Source organism: Corvus hawaiiensis, chromosome 7 (genome assembly GCF_020740725.1).
Source record: "Corvus hawaiiensis isolate bCorHaw1 chromosome 7, bCorHaw1.pri.cur, whole genome shotgun sequence".
NCBI classification, from domain to species: Eukaryota; Metazoa; Chordata; class Aves; order Passeriformes; family Corvidae; genus Corvus; species Corvus hawaiiensis.
In genome coordinates, this window is record NC_063219.1 from 19481846 (window position 1) to 19497748 (window position 15903).

Consider the following 15903-nt stretch of genomic DNA (forward strand, 5'->3'; position numbering starts at 1 on the left):
GGAGACAATGACAGAGAACAGGGCTTTTACTAAGGGTGGGCAAAAGGATCAACCAACTGATTTGGGGGAAGCAGCAACACTCACTTGGTGGGTCCTACAGTACAGGCAAAGGAGCTGCTGAGTTGTGCAACTGGAGCTGGAATAAATGCAGAGTCACACAGTACTGTCAAAGTACTGTACATCTCTGGCTGTGCAAATTCTGTGAACAGCCAGCAGCAACCCTGCCAGCTTTGCAGCTGCCAGATTTACAGGTAACAGCTTTGCATGGAGAAAAACCTGACAGGAAGGCACAAGCCTACACTGTCATGTGGGTTTTGTTGGTCTTTTGCCCCTAGGAAAGGATAATTTCAGATTTAATAAATGCACTCTAAGTGCAGAATAGTACCTTGGTTAAAACTGGCAAGAAGTGATTTGGGAAACTGGGAGCCTGAGCTGAGAAACTTAAAAAAACAAAAAAGTCTTCTTTTCAGTGGATAACTGCTTAGCACTTTCTAGAAAGCCATTATAAGGGATTCTTAAAATATCAAGGCATGAGTCGCCTTTGAAAACTGTTTCCCTTTATATCTGTGATGTCTCATACTGAAATCTTTAAAATATATGCCCCTCTAGAAATAATTCTGGCTAATATTTTCATTGTTTCCTTCCATTCAGTATTTCTTACTGAATAGGTCTGCATAAAACCAGGATATTTAATCCATATGGATTTCATTTTTTGCTCCTTCTCTGTTCCCAGATTTCTGATTTCCATTAAAATACTCCATAATTTATAAACATCTTTGATGTGGGGAGAAACTGAAGGAACAGATGAAATGAGAAAGAATTGTTCACCCATGTCTCGAAACCCCAGTAAACAAAGACATCAGTCATGAGCAACCTTGTTTCTACAATTACCTAATACCCAAGCAAAAGCAACTTGTTTGGTAGAAATTTTAAGGTGTGAACTGTTTGTTTCAACTAGCAGTTTAAACTGCATAAATACTATCATCCCAAGTATCTCGTGGAGCAATGCACTACAAATATTTTTCCCCATGTGTGAAGAAATTCTTAAGAATTCAAAGCAGCATTAATAACTCTGTCTGTTCCCATGAAGAAATTATGGTGTGAGCAGTGTCTGACACTCCAGCTGCTCTGCAGCAGCTCTCCAAGTGTATTCCTTAGCCCCACCATAAATGCATATCCCTCATTTCTCAGGGGTAAGCCACCAAAAGTTACCTCATGCTTTCTGTGGGCTAAAAGTATGCACCTTAGCAACTGCTTTTGAGCAGCTGACATACTCAAGCTCACCCCTGCTTGACCTTCAGTAACTTGTTCATGCATCAACGATCTGATTTTCTAAAGCTAATCCCGGCAAAAAGGGAACGTTACACAGAGCAGTATTTCAGAGGAGCGTGCTCCATCTTTTGGCTCATGCAGGCCACACAGCCCTTTATCAAAGCATTTTGAGAACTGTAAGTAGTGATCCTTTCCCAACACGTGACTGAATAGGTCAGTCACATACCCAAATTGTGACCACAAATAACTCCATTTCAGTCATGTGAACAAAGTTGTAATTGCCTAACAGAGGAAGAGCTGCATGAAAAAAACTAGTGAAGACCAGACTGTCAGAAAAACCTCATCTCACGTGAGATTCACACTTTGCATGCATCAGAGACACCTCTGGGAACAAGGTCCCCAGGAACCAGCCCATACCCAGATAAATTACTCTGCTCAGCCGGATGGTTAAGCATCATTCTTTTACAACATGCAAATCCCTCCCTCTCCTTGAAAAACAGCAACAGTCTTTTGGACACTTATGGATGTGGCTTGAACAAGGCAGTGAGCTAATCTAGTATGTGCTACAATTACAGAAAAGAAGCTCCAATAATTCTTATTCTGAGGCCTTTGGTAGTGATGCTGACATTTGGGAGCAGTTAGTAAAGATAAGTAGTTGGCTCTGAAAGTCCTCTTCAGTAATTACTGACCTAGAACTTAAGCAGCCTACTTGTAGATTCAAAAACTCTAAGCATGTTTCTCCCCTCCCTTCTGTGAGGAGAATACAAGGTGCTATTAAGGGAATGGCAATTTTATGTCTGTTCACATGGAAATCACATGTTGATGGATCTCAGTCTTCCAGATCCATTCTGTAGGAAAGCAACTCCTTGCTTTAAAAAGAGAGACCAAGAATAGATATTTTCTTTCTCCTGTTATTCCTCTATGGCTACTGTCTGGCGATAAATTCTAGTTTAGAGCACCTATATGCTCTACTTTGTCTTGGAATTAATCTTTGTCTCTCTGAAGTAGTAGCCTACTTTCTCCTGAGTTTAAAGAAACAAAGTTCTTCCTGGTGCCTTGACTTGAGTAGAAGAGCACAATCTCCTTTGCTTAACTATTCTTCAATGTCTTAAATATTTTCATAGGCAAAGGAAATGGATATTAATCCTTGGTACTAAAGCTAGTATGCCCACAGGCTCCTTCCAGACAGTTTTATGTACAACACGATGGTCGCAGAGTCCATTTAAACAAGGTAACTCTGATAATCTACAAAAGCTTTTACTCTCTAAATACTTATTTAATCCCTTCTTTGTAGCAGCAGATTAATAGGGACAATGGTGCAGCTCTTTTAACTTTTTATTCTGTTTTCATGGTTAAACGGTACTGCTATTATTATATTATTACAGTAAAGTCATTATAAAGCTCACCATTCAAGTCCTAAGGGAAGAGATTAGGAAAGGTTTAATGTTAATTTAGAGTGTGTTGCTGCTGTTCCTACCCATGTCTTACGGATTCACTTATTCTTTACTTATACTTGTGTTTTCAACACAAGTAGGGCACAGAACCGGACCTTGAAATATGTATTTCATAATGTGATGCTCACATACATCCAAGAGGGATTAAATATTAACCTTTGAAAGAAAATACAAAATCTGCAATTTTTCCACTTGCTCCAAAATGGCTACATTTTGGCCATCATACCATATTTCTTGCCATTGTCTTTACTAGTCAGGAAAGTTAGCAGCATAGTAACTCTTGACTATAAGGGAGAGACACACATTTAGGTATAAATATATAAATCCACTTAAAAAAAAGACAGTCCTGGGTATCTTTGTGAAGAAATGTGTCAATGGTGTCAGCTCAGACTTGTCCCCCGAAGAAATGCTAATGCATTTTGCAAAGCAAGGCTGGAGTGTTGGTGTAGAAATCAAACACACATTTAATTACCTTTGAATCAGCATCCCAACATTGGTGCATCAGTTCTGCAAAACTTCTGGGACAACTGCTTGGAATGGTTAATCTCTAATGGAAAGAGAATGTACCAGTTACTGGAAGCATTTCCCTTTAGGCTGCTACTAACAGTTTCCAATAAGAGCAATAGACTTCAAAGAATTGAAGCACACTTCCTCTTTTAAACACAATATAAAAAATGTGGAGACATATGAGAAAGAAAAATCAAAATTACTACCACTAGCAGGAAGCACAAATAATTTTTAATAGACCTATAAGAAAGTAATGTATCAAATGCACAAATGGAGTTCCTTAAAGCTGAGAGAAGAAGCAAAACCAAGACAAACAGCTTTTAATACTATAACATAGTAGTTTGTGGAGGTTACTGCATAGTATTTTAAGATGCTTGTCAGATAGGCATAATGTACAGCCTGCCTTAATTCCTTTCTCCCACGTAAATGATCTAGCTGTACAATACTATAATCACTTTTGACACACAAATAGCTGAAATATAGATTACATTAAGTGAGTTAAAAAGAGTTAAGTGAGGCTCTACATGAAACGAGATGTTTCAGGAGCCTGTGGTCAGAAGGATTAATGAGGACATGCAGATCTCAGAAAGCACTCACAGAGCACAGTGAACTCATAAATATTTCCTAATGACTGAAGACAAGGAGTTCCTGGTTATAGCCAGGACCACTCACTACAGAGAATTAGTTTGAAGCTAGTTTGGTTTCATTTGCTGAGAGTTTTAAACCATGAAAGAATTCACTCAGCCAGCCTTAGAAGATTTTTACATTAACAGCCTGCCTCCAGACTGGAAAGCCTAAAAGGAAATCCTTTCTCATATACACAGATACTGAAGCCTCTCCAGTTGACTGCACATGCCTCCAACACTACACACTGAAGGAGATCCCTCTGCTCTCCCTAATATAGTTAACTGACTTCAGATGTTTCATATTATATTTGTTAAAATTAGATAAAAAAAACCAGTTTCTCAGTGAAAATGAGTCCAAATGTAAGAGAGATCAAGCTGGAAAAAGGGTTCCTGTCCTCTAAGAGGTGAGAACCAGGTATTACAGTCCTGTTCAGACTAACCTGCCAGGAAGACCCTTTCAACTGCCCTACTATTGCCATTTCAGAAGCAAAGCAGAGCAAGTTATGCCACTCTGTACCATTACATTACTGCAGCATGACCTGCAAAGCCTTACAAGACACGGCAGCCAAAAGTAAGAGTTTAACAATTCTGCTCCACAAGCATTTGAACACCATAAAAACTGGAAATATGAGATACAGAGGCGAGGCACTGCAGAAGTCTGATTATTAATGTCATAAATTAATGTGCAAGGGTTTCTGTGGAAGAAATACACAGAAATTTGTAAAATGCATAAATAAGTTGTACTGGTGCTTGATCTCTAATTGAGTCATTGGCCTAAAAATACACTGGCTGTAACCCTCACTGTTCCAGGAGGTGGAGAATCAGTTGCAATCACCACTTGTCTCACTCGTGCAGAAGGTTACCTATATAATATGTAATATAGAGGTAGCAGGTTCCAAATGTCATATTATAATAAAGAATATATTTCTCAGTGGCAATTTATTATGAGATCATATCTAGCATAACCTGAACTCTCATGCTTTGCTTTTTTGGCTTAAAAAAAAAATCTCTACCACAATAAAAATAACACTGTGAAATGATGCAGAGTGTCAAAGGAGAACCATACAGAAACATTAGAATCTACTCCATTTGCTGGCCTCAGGCTTTGCAAAGGGGATTTTTCACCTTATGCAATTACGCTTTGGCCTCGATCCCACACCGATTTTAAAAGACTTGCAGTCCAAAAAATGGAGGACTGGCTCAACAGTGATTCAGTCCTGTTGTGGACTGGAACCACGCAATCCCACTGATATCAACAGATTGAACTGAGAGCAGAACCTGACCCTTACACTTGTTATGGGACACAGAAAACTAAGAAGAAAAGTAGCACAACTGACTTTTACAAGGCTTATGCTGGACATGTTATCCAAGTCACGGCCAGAAAAAATAAAAACTATGCAATGCCCTCTAAGCTCCCTCACAGCCCTCTAAGGAAAATGGTAGCAGCAGGCTAGTGGTACCTGACAGGCAAAGAGCTGGCTCTGAGAATGCCACCCCTTGGGTATCTTCAGCCATGAGTAAAATAGTCATGTCCACATTTTGCTGATACTGTATTTTACACAATCCCTGGCTCTGGAAAACTCTAGAGAAATGTGCTGTACTCTCTGACATCTTTTAGCATGTCACTACATCTCTTTAAAACATTCCCAGTGCCACTCTGTACCCTTCACGTAAAACTGCACATGGTAGGCACAAGAAACAAATACTATTGATGGAAGGTTTTATGGTTCCTCCTTCAAAACGATGCATGAGGCTTTTCTTAAACTAGGAGAAAGAGTGTCTTTGTGCCCCCTGCTCTGATAAATACAGTAGAAGACCACATTCACAATCTTCACACTGTTATAGTAGCATTTCCAACTAATTGGTATATCACAGTGTCACTCACTGGAATTAATCCAGTCCTCAAAAAGAAGAAAAAAGAGAGAGGGAAAAAAACACCAACAAAAAACATTAAACTAAGAGGAGGAAACCTAACTCCTCTGTTTAACTCGGAAGCATTTTGAGAAACAGTTTATGTAGAAGAATAGAAATCTGTATTGTACAGCCACTGCCTCGCCATTGTAATGTTTCCCAAGCTTCCGCTGTGTCTAGATAGAGGAGGTTTCATCTTTGTGGAGGATTTCCATGCTTGTCTGTGTGTGGTACAGTCACAACTTTAAATGTTTTTTAAATGTAGTTACTGTCTTTGATATCAAGGGACTATGTGTTCAGATATACGCTCACATGTCCAACTAACTGAAAGCCTCAATTTGTGAGAAGAAGAAAAGCGAGGCTGGGGACACTGTACAAACGGTGTTTACACCACTGAAGTGCTTTTGAAATGGAAAGACTCTGCATGAGGAGGCTTGCAGCTATGCCACAGCCTTGCCGATACCAGTGAGGAGCTCATCTTCAATGTAGTGTTGAACGTAGGTGGCAAAACTGTAATTTCTCTCTTTTTTTAAAACTATTTTTTCTTCTTTTATTTTTGAAATTTTCATCTAAGCGGCAGTTTCTTGTACTATAGTGACTCCTGCTGGGAGAGTTAAGTTGAAGTAGCTGAAGGTCTCTTACAGATATATCAACTCCCGGCCAGTAAAAAGATGTCCTAAACGCAGGAGATGGAGTTAAACTGTTCCCCTACCTTGGACGCAATGGCTTCTTTCATCACTAAGAACAAACCCCTAGGTTTTACAATTGAGACTGAGAAACTAGTACAGTACTTGTACAATTTTTGATCTACAGCATCACGACGTGAAGCTGCAACAATTAGATGTAAAGGGTCCATTCATGAGGAATAACATCACTTTGACCCTTTGTGTTAGCTCCTACTGCTAATCTTTCCATACGCGTGAACTTACTTTCAATTTGAAGAAGATGAAAAAGTCTTTTGCAAAACCCCAATACTGTTTTCTGATCTATGTACCTGAATGTAGAAACGTAGTCTTACCTCGTTTTTTTCCACTACAAGCCAAGCTACTTGTAATCCTTCCAAGCCTTTAAAGGGGACCTCCCTTGTTAGCATCTCCCAGAGAACCTGGAAGAGAAAAAAAGAAAAGAATTTTTATTTCTGTACTTTGTATTTTAAATACATTATTAAACCTTGATACAGCACTATTCTGTATCCAATTACCAGGCAACCAGTTTTCATTTGCAGGAACTTGGACCAGTGTTTGTGTGCGAGATCCTCTCACAAAATTAATTTGAATGTTTCTGCTTTTTCACCTACAGAAAAGCCAAGATGAAAAACTCGGTTGCTTTTTTACTATCTTTGTACACTATAAAGTTCACATTTGGCAACTGGGACTTGGGAAGACAATGAACTCCTCCTCTCCTTCTCAGCTCCAACTAGACATATCTTTGCTTTGCAGTAATTTTTCATTTAAAAATATTTCTATGCAATTGCAACTAGTGAATGTGATCCAAAAGGTATTTTGCTCCTATGATATGCCTATAAAAATATAATTTTGCAATCAAAACTGTAATTGTTTATCTCCAAGTATGTGATCATGTTAAACTAAGCAATACATGGCATATAAAAAATTACTCTGTTCTCCTCCAGATTTTATAGACATACTGTCCTTAGATATAGAAAGATCTCCTAATTTTGCATGCTTTTAGCATTTTGGTAACACGGTACCCAAGAATCTAAGCTATTCTGTAGAAAAGAGTTTGACATCATCAAAAAGGCTTCAAGTCAATGAATCCAACTTGTTTTTCTGCTATTGGTACAACATATTGGAATTCAACCAAATTAATAGCACTTTGTACCTCCACTTGTGTATGTCCCCAATTTTTTACAGCAGAACCTTCATATACACATCTAGTTACGAATATCTACAAACTTTTTCTTCGGCTCACATATCAAGTATAACAGCAACAACAAAATACATTTAATGCAGGATTTGCCAAAATGCATTAAGATCCTTATGCAAGTCTCTGTATCCTCACTGTTTGGGTTAGTGCCCAGGTTTATTCCAGCTGCATCGTTTTGAATGGATTGTGGACAGCTATGAAGATAATTAGAAAGAAAATGCAACAATATTGGCAGATGGAGGTCAAGCAAAAAAAATGCATTGAAGCAGAGTTGGGCCTTTAATCAAGTGAACAGGGTACTCCAACAATAGACCGATTTGAATAATTCTGCTTGAGTCAGAAGACTGATTAGTAAAGGTAAGGGTATCTTGGAAAAATAAGAACAGTTTTTCTGAGAATAAGAAATATATGGGGAAATCTTTTGCAGACTTATTCAATTACCCTGTTAGTTCAATCCTTTCAGAAGGAAAAATAGGCACCTCAATTGTAACTCAAATTATCACCTCTCTACTGGTAGAGAAGGAAATTTAATTGTGAGAGAAGGACAACATTTAGCAGTCCCATGTACTTCAGGCAAAATAGCAGTGTACAGAACAGTCAGTTTAAAACAAAGGTCCCTGGACCAAATCAAACATGTGGTTGAGCAGCCTTGCAGAACCACCTCATCTGTGTGTACCATGAAACCACAGAGGAAAAACTCAAGTTTGCACATCAGATAGAGCAGTATCTAAATAATCTTCATAATAAAGAACATAATGAAATACATGTTAAATGTCTTCAAGAGCCTTGAGCTGGAAAACTACGGCGATGCTACCTTTCTTTGAGAAGACTGTAAATTTTAAGAGCTGTCTTGTTTCATTCATGCACATATGCTTGCGCAGAACATTTTGCACCAAATTCCTTTATCATGACACCTTTAGTGTTTATTTCCACTGCCCGAACAGATCACCACCTCCCTAAACCAACAGCGCTAGTTATAAACACTTCCAACACTGCACATAGTTGAAGAGAAAACCAGCAATCTGACACAATATGAAGGATTTTTCTTAATGCCTTCATTTTACTTATAAATGAAAGTAAAAGATAATAAAGTGGGATGTTGGAAACCTTTGTATTTACTTACACAGGTTTAGAAAATATTTTAATAACAATGCAATTTTCATATTCAGGCCAGTTGTATAGAGAAAGCCTTTCCTTCCAATGGTGACATGTCTCTATGTTCAGTTTTACATGAGTTTCAACCCCCTCTCACGGACTTGCTACCCTGAATCATCAGCTAAGGTGAATGATTGCATCAGCAGTCTTTTAAAAAGCAGCAAATGGGTACCTTCTGCATTCTCATTTACCTCTTCCTCTCCCCAAGGTGATTCAGCAGCAGACAAGGACCTCAACCTGACTTACCCCAGCCTCTTTACTATGAGGTACACACTTGTTCATTTTCAGAACTGGCTCCCCAGCTCACTTCATAGGGAAATCAATTTATCCTTCCTTTTTGGTGTATAATCTAACTGAGACTGACATGGTTCACATCCCCTCCCATCTGTGATGGTGAGGATCACCTGCTTTCACAATCACATCACATCTCTGTAATGATGGACAGCAGCTGCTCACAGAGAAAACAGCCAAACTAGAAAAAATGATGAAAAACAAAGCAAGGCCATTTAATGTAGTGGTTTTATAAGCTGCAGCCTCTGAAGATGTTGGACTCATCTTTGCATATAGAGGAACAGAAAGGAGAGATAAATGTATGTATGTTCACCCTATACATGAACCTGAGAATAAGAAATATTTTGTCTTCAGAAAAAGCTCACACACTTATTTCTGTCAGCTCAGCTGTGCATTTCAATTCCTATCCTCTCAACTATGTGACAATAACCCAAAGGAAAACTTAAACCCACAACACCCCTACCCCATCTCCTCACCAGTGCAAAGCCAACAAAGATTCAAAGTGCCATGTGGATAGGGGAACATCCAAGTAAGTAATTTGAGGAAAAGAAAACACTCTGAACACCTTCACTGAAAAAAAAAATTTTTATAAGCTGCAGCCTCTGAAGATGTTGGACTCATCTTTGCATATAGAGGAACAGAAAGGAGAGATAAATGTATGTATGTTCACCCTATACATGAACCTGAGAATAAGAAATATTTTGTCTTCAGAAAAAGCTCACACACTTATTTCTGTCAGCTCAGCTGTGCATTTCAATTCCTATCCTCTCAACTATGTGACAATAACCCAAAGGAAAACTTAAACCCACAACACCCCTACCCCATCTCCTCACCAATGCAAAGCCAACAAAGATTCAAAGTGCCATGTGGATAGGGGAACATCCAAGTAAGTAATTTGAGGAAAAGAAAACACTCTGAACACCTTCACTGAAAAAAAAAATTGTTTTGTCTGGTAGGAAACTGTTCATAGACAATGGTCAGGAGCCACAGTTAGCAGAAGTACAGCATAAGCATTAGCATTGCGCTCACAGAGGTACTGCCCTTAGGCATGAAAACTAGGTCTGTCTTCTCTGCATTGATCCAACTGCAGTTAAAGATCGTGTAATTCTTTTCAAAAAGAGTAAGGGATAACCCCTGGAGCTGGCCAACATTCCCTCTATAAATAACATATGTTCTCATAGCTAAAGCAATGTTTGAACAGCTGCTACATTTAATGGCAGTCTCTATTCCCCCAATAGCCAATTAATGGTTTTACTTATTTGTTCTTGTAAGTGATAAAATAATTCAGCTACATCGGATAAGCTCTCTGTGATTAAACCCATTTATACTGATACACAAACACACACTGTGGTGCACTGCAAACAGTTCTGCCAGGGTAACATATTCTGAGCATATGTCTTCATGATTTTGAAACAGCTTTTAGAGTGACACTGTCATCCCACATACACTTTCCTATCTGGCAGAGATAGCGAGGAATGGCAGAGATGGCAAGGAATAATTTTTGAGCAACATACAATGACATACAAGTCAGTTTCTGGGTTCATCACTTGTAACACTTGGTTTCAGTTGTTCAAGAGTACAGATTTGGAAATGAATCAGAAAAGAGAACTAAAGCATGGCTGAAGGAAAGTGTAAGATCTGTCTCTGTGTGGTAATAAATCTCCTGGAAAATTTAGCTTTAGCATTTCATGACAGTATTATAAATTATTTACTATGTATCTCAGAGAATACATAGGCCTGTTTAAACATCCAGGAAGAGCAGGACAAGCTAATCTAAACCTTAGCTATAAACATGTACACAACTGCTAACAAAAAGGAAAATTCGTTTCAGCTGAGAAGCAGCTCAGACCTATGAGGCTGCAGAAGAACTTCAACACTTCATGGAGAAAAGCTCTCTCACAGCTTAAACAGAATATTTAAAATCACAGATTGGTTTGTAGAAAGAAAAGACCATCCGATAAAAAAATAGAAGAAAGGAAATTAAAGAAAAACATGGGGAAGATGAGAAATATTGCAAATGAAATATCTATTCCTAGCATCTTACTAGTTTACATTTGAAAGGATTCTGTTCTTTGTTAAGAGGACTTTAACTGAAGTAAAGCAGATTTGTCTCTCTAGCACAAAAGCTGCTGGCAAGTGTTATGCTTCAAAAAGGGATTCTTTACATTTTGTTTTTATAGATGATAATAACTTGAAAAGACAAAAATACCCTTTCTCAGATTTCTTGTTTTCAGACCCCTAGCTAATTCTCTGATAGTTTTTACACTTATTATAGGGAGATTCCAACTTTCAGTATTATATTCAGGCCATTTCTTGCTGGTATAACCCACTGTATCAGCAATTTCAGCAACAGAGAACTTGGGCCACTGCCATTCTTCATTTCTACCCCTCAATCTCCTCTGAAAATGATGGCGTTCCAAGACTAGAGTTATAAAAAGATTAATTACTTTAGCCTAAGTGAATTCATAAGCTTCTACCCACAGTAGAACACATTAGTTCAAAAATAATATATTAAAAATTGTGGGTCATTATTAGATGTTCTAAAGAAGCACTACACACCCATAGCAACATTAAAATACTCTGGTAACACTGAACTGTTTTCATAAGGAGGGTAGTTCAGTTCTACCTCCAAGCACAGAACTGTCAAAGGAACCTTACTTTTTGAATGAGGCAAAATAAACTATGCACAGCATACTGTTCCCAAGGCACTGTTAATACTTGACATGATAAGATATTAAACAATTTCTTACCTTCTCCCACTTTGAAAACATTACCTAAAGTCAATTCAGACTAGGATGACTATGTGAGCAGTTTAAACTATAACACCATGTATGGAATTTTTCCTCTAACATTGTTGCTCTGTTTTGAAGCTGGAATGTTTCCCTTCAGTGGATAATATGTGATTGCTTCCATTAACAGTTTACATTAACATTTACATTTTACTAGCTTATGTTCTCTTACTCTTTGTGACCCAGTTCAGTTAAGCAAAGATTTTGAATCTGACAATAAAGGCTCCTTTCAAACCTTCAAACTTTTCGCTGTTAGGTGATGCCGCATCAGGTCTCAAATTTTTTTCTCACTATAAACAACTGTTTGGCAAAAAGTTTAAGTCATCCTCCACTGAGACATCAGCTTAGCTATGCATAGCCATAGGTGCTAGCTTAAAACCACAGTGCCTCCCTCACATCTATCTCCTCCCATCCCTCAAAGAGAAAGAGACAATATTTGACAGGTAGCGAAGAATTTCTCATTCTGCCACCCACTGTTGAATCCAAACAGAAAAATGGTTAATACAATGATATGCATGGAAACTACAGCCCCACATCCTTTCCTTTCCCCCCCAAAGTACTCTTTACTGTCCTCTAGCAGAGAAAGGCTATGGGGTTAGGCACACAGTTGATATGACCAGTAGGGCTATTTCTAGCCTACTTTATATTGCAGAGCAAAACTAAATTAGAGTTTAACTGTAGACAGAGTAAAGTAATTCACATTACTGAATCTGAAAACCTGACATTCTTATGAACTATAACTAATTCCTTACCCTTCAGCAAAGCAGTGCTGGGCTTCTATATTTTCAGATGGGGTCTATTCTCACAGATAGTGACAGCAGTGTCTTTTAAACAATTGAGCATAGAGCAGTTGTTTTTTAATAAAAATCAGTGACACTATTTTGGGGAAAGTGGAATGCTAATGATTTCATCCTGTTACACCCCTATTACAAGACAACCTTTTTCTCCTCGGTTCCACAAAAAAACCCCACAAGCTGAGATTCATGATGCAGGTTTTTCAGCAGCTCCTGAAAGCCTTTGGACATATGGTGAATACTTGTGGCAAAGCATGCATTTCCTATGCTGGCATGCTGCTACTCTAATCAGATGTTACCAAACATGCAAAATACTATGTTCTTCTACCACTTTCAAGCATATAATTATAAATTATGGGTCAGTCTTAAAAGGAAGTGTGAGGTTTTTTGTTGTTCTTGCACCATGTGAATTCTGTCACACTAGAGAACTGCTACAATGCATAGTGAGATGAGGCACTCACCACTCCATACGAGTATGTGTCACATGTTTCAGACACTGGAAGACTTTGAATAACTTCTGGGGCCATCCATGGGAACGTGCCCACTAATGACATGTGTGTCGTATGGGAGTGGAATCTTGAGGCACCAAAATCACAGATCTGGCAAAAATAAATAAAATATTAAACTGGTATTAACAGTATCAACCTCATTCATCAGACATGGAAACATGCAGTCAAGCAGCAGCATCTGTTTTCAAATAATTAAAGTGTTCATACCTTTAACACACCATCAGCAGCTATAACAACTGAAAATGAAAAAACAAAAGGTTACAAAAATGCTGAGAACAAGTCCAATACATTTTTACAGCAAAATACTTTGTTTTTCAATAAGACAAATGACCCTAAGGTGAGCCAGCACCTGAATGTGCACACCTGTCCTGGTTCCTTTGAGAAGCTTACAGAACATATGCTGGATACCTGCAAGCCTCCAAAGAAATGCAAAACCTTTCAGGTCTTACTGAGTTAAAAGACAACACCACCACAGATGAACTTCATTCTCCCCAGTATAGTTAGGTTTAACAAGAAGCTCTCGGGAAGAGTTGTTAATAAAAGGAGAAAGCCTACAACCAAGGTGAGACCTACATATTTCTTGACTATTATCTCCCTGTGTGTCCCTCCTATCCCACCACTAGTAGTAGAAGTTTCATCTAAAAGGCAATGTTCAGCAAATTTCAAGAACGACTGTCAATTGCTAAGTACAGACTCCACACTCAATGTGTATTACTCAAAAGCCTGAGTATGTGTCAAACCTCAAAAAAAGCCACAGTAAAGACAAGATTTTCTGATAAGAAATAATAGACCTTATCCAGCCTATTGTGTCTGGTGTCTGCCAGCCTTCCCTGGTACTCAACCTTTCCAAATAGGAAAAGGATGTGAGGAGTGCCCAGGCAGTGTCTGAAAGCTGATGAGATGGCCAATCATGGCCAGCAAGACACAAGTTGGAAGAGCCCTCCACAGTGCTCTAGATGATGCCAAGTCTGTAGTGAACTTCAGACAGGCTCAGGATGGGGAGGAGGGAACAGGCTCTTCTGTGCTTCAACAAGTGAAGCTTTGATGACAACCAAGGCATTAGTTAGTTCTGCTTGTTCACAAAGCTCAGGCACAGACTTAAATGCCACATTAACAGGTAACAGTAAACACAGAGCATTTCAGTGTTTTGCTACTTTACCATTCCTGGACTTCAGGTCCCTGTGGATAACTTTGACTGGAGCTTCCATGTGTAAATAGTGCATTCCTACACAAAAAAAAGGAACAATCCAGTTAGGCTGAGGAGGGCCATCACATATCTCAGTCATGTTTCCTGGTTCCCACTAGCTGTACTCATTATGAGCTGCCATACCTGTATGCCGTATTGACATGCTGAAGGAGAAGCAAAGCTTCCTGTAATCTACCTCGAGTAAAAAGCACTAAGCAAAGCTCACATATATCTCAGAGCATCTATATGGATATGCTAATGGTTTTTAACATCATATGTAGTTATTTTCTCTAACTATATAGTTAAGGAGGTGTCTACACAATTAAGCCAGATATTAATTTACTTTTTTTTCATTAGTTTACACTAGTTCTTGTGTGGTCAGTCACAGAGAACACAAAGGATGGAACAGCTTATTCTACATTATTATACAAAGAATTTCAGTATGTTTGCTGAGAATAAGCCCTTAGCTTCCTTAAATGCCCCAAATCAAATCAAATGCGAGGGCAATTATGCACTTTACCTCATAATTATTCTACATCAGCAAAATTATCCTCTTGGGACTTAGGAGCACACCAGAACTGGCTCACAGAAGCCATTTTCCTCCAGAATATTTCGGATTCATAATAAACAAGGAACATATTACAAAGAACAGTGAATGGGTTTTGCTTTTTTTATTTATATATGTTTGGTTGGTTTTGTTACAATTTAAATAAGGAAGACTAGGAAGGCTCTCCTGACTTTCTAAGAAAAGCATCTCCAGCTGTACATTTGCTGGCTGTGTAGGATAGCATACGCCACTATTCTTGCTTACCTTTAGCTATGTCAGTGGCCCAGGTCATGATATGATCCATATCCATCTCTTCACTTTTGTTACTATTAATGTAATCAAACAGTGAGCCAGCAGAAGCATACTCTGTTAAAAAACAGCAACAAACACAACATTTTAAAACATTGCACCTAACTTGAAAGATGTAGTAGAAACTCTGCCAGTTCTACAAAGCAGTCAACCTCTGCCTTAATGACAAAGAACTTGGGGTCGACAGCCTAATATTATTACCAGTGTAGTAGGAGAGTTTATCTGATTATCCCTACAGACATAATCTACTACTAACAAAAAATGAAAAAACAAACAAAAAAGTGTAATCATATAGAAAAATAGGCATTAAAATGAAAAAGCGTTAGAAAGGTCTGGCATCAAGAAAGATCAGGCAAAGCAGTTCAAATTCCAGAGTAAAAGGTTCTGTATGCTCCTTTTTCAGGACAAGCAGATGTTTTTCTTAATTTCCCTTAACTGTACCTACAGAATCCCACAGCAGGATTCTGTAGATACAAACAAGGGCTTTTGGGGCCCACTGGTGTTTGGAAGTGTGGCAGATGGAATCCAGTCTGACTATCAGAGTTGCGGGGCTTAAAACAGGAATAACAAGCTAGTTATACCTACACATATTTAGGTGTGAAACTGGAGACAACTCAAATCTCCACAGTACCACTTTCATATAATCTAAAATTCTTACTTTTTTGAACA

General features: G+C 38.4%; 1 protein-coding gene across 4 annotated transcripts in view; it reads right to left on the bottom strand.

Annotated features, from left to right (window-relative positions):
- MAP3K20 (mitogen-activated protein kinase kinase kinase 20) overlaps positions 1-15903 on the bottom strand; it is a 90409-nt gene that overhangs the window by 41914 nt on the left and 32592 nt on the right. For all 4 annotated transcript variants that reach the window (XM_048308813.1, XM_048308811.1, XM_048308812.1 and 1 more), the window contains exons 4-9: positions 15190-15291; positions 14352-14417; positions 13400-13428; positions 13145-13282; positions 6789-6875; positions 3199-3273 (exon numbers count right to left, since the gene is read on the bottom strand). In XM_048308813.1, coding sequence (XP_048164770.1) covers positions 3199-3273; positions 6789-6875; positions 13145-13282; positions 13400-13428; positions 14352-14417; positions 15190-15291 — 497 coding nt within the window. The remainder of the gene's footprint in view (positions 1-3198; positions 3274-6788; positions 6876-13144; positions 13283-13399; positions 13429-14351; positions 14418-15189; positions 15292-15903) is intronic.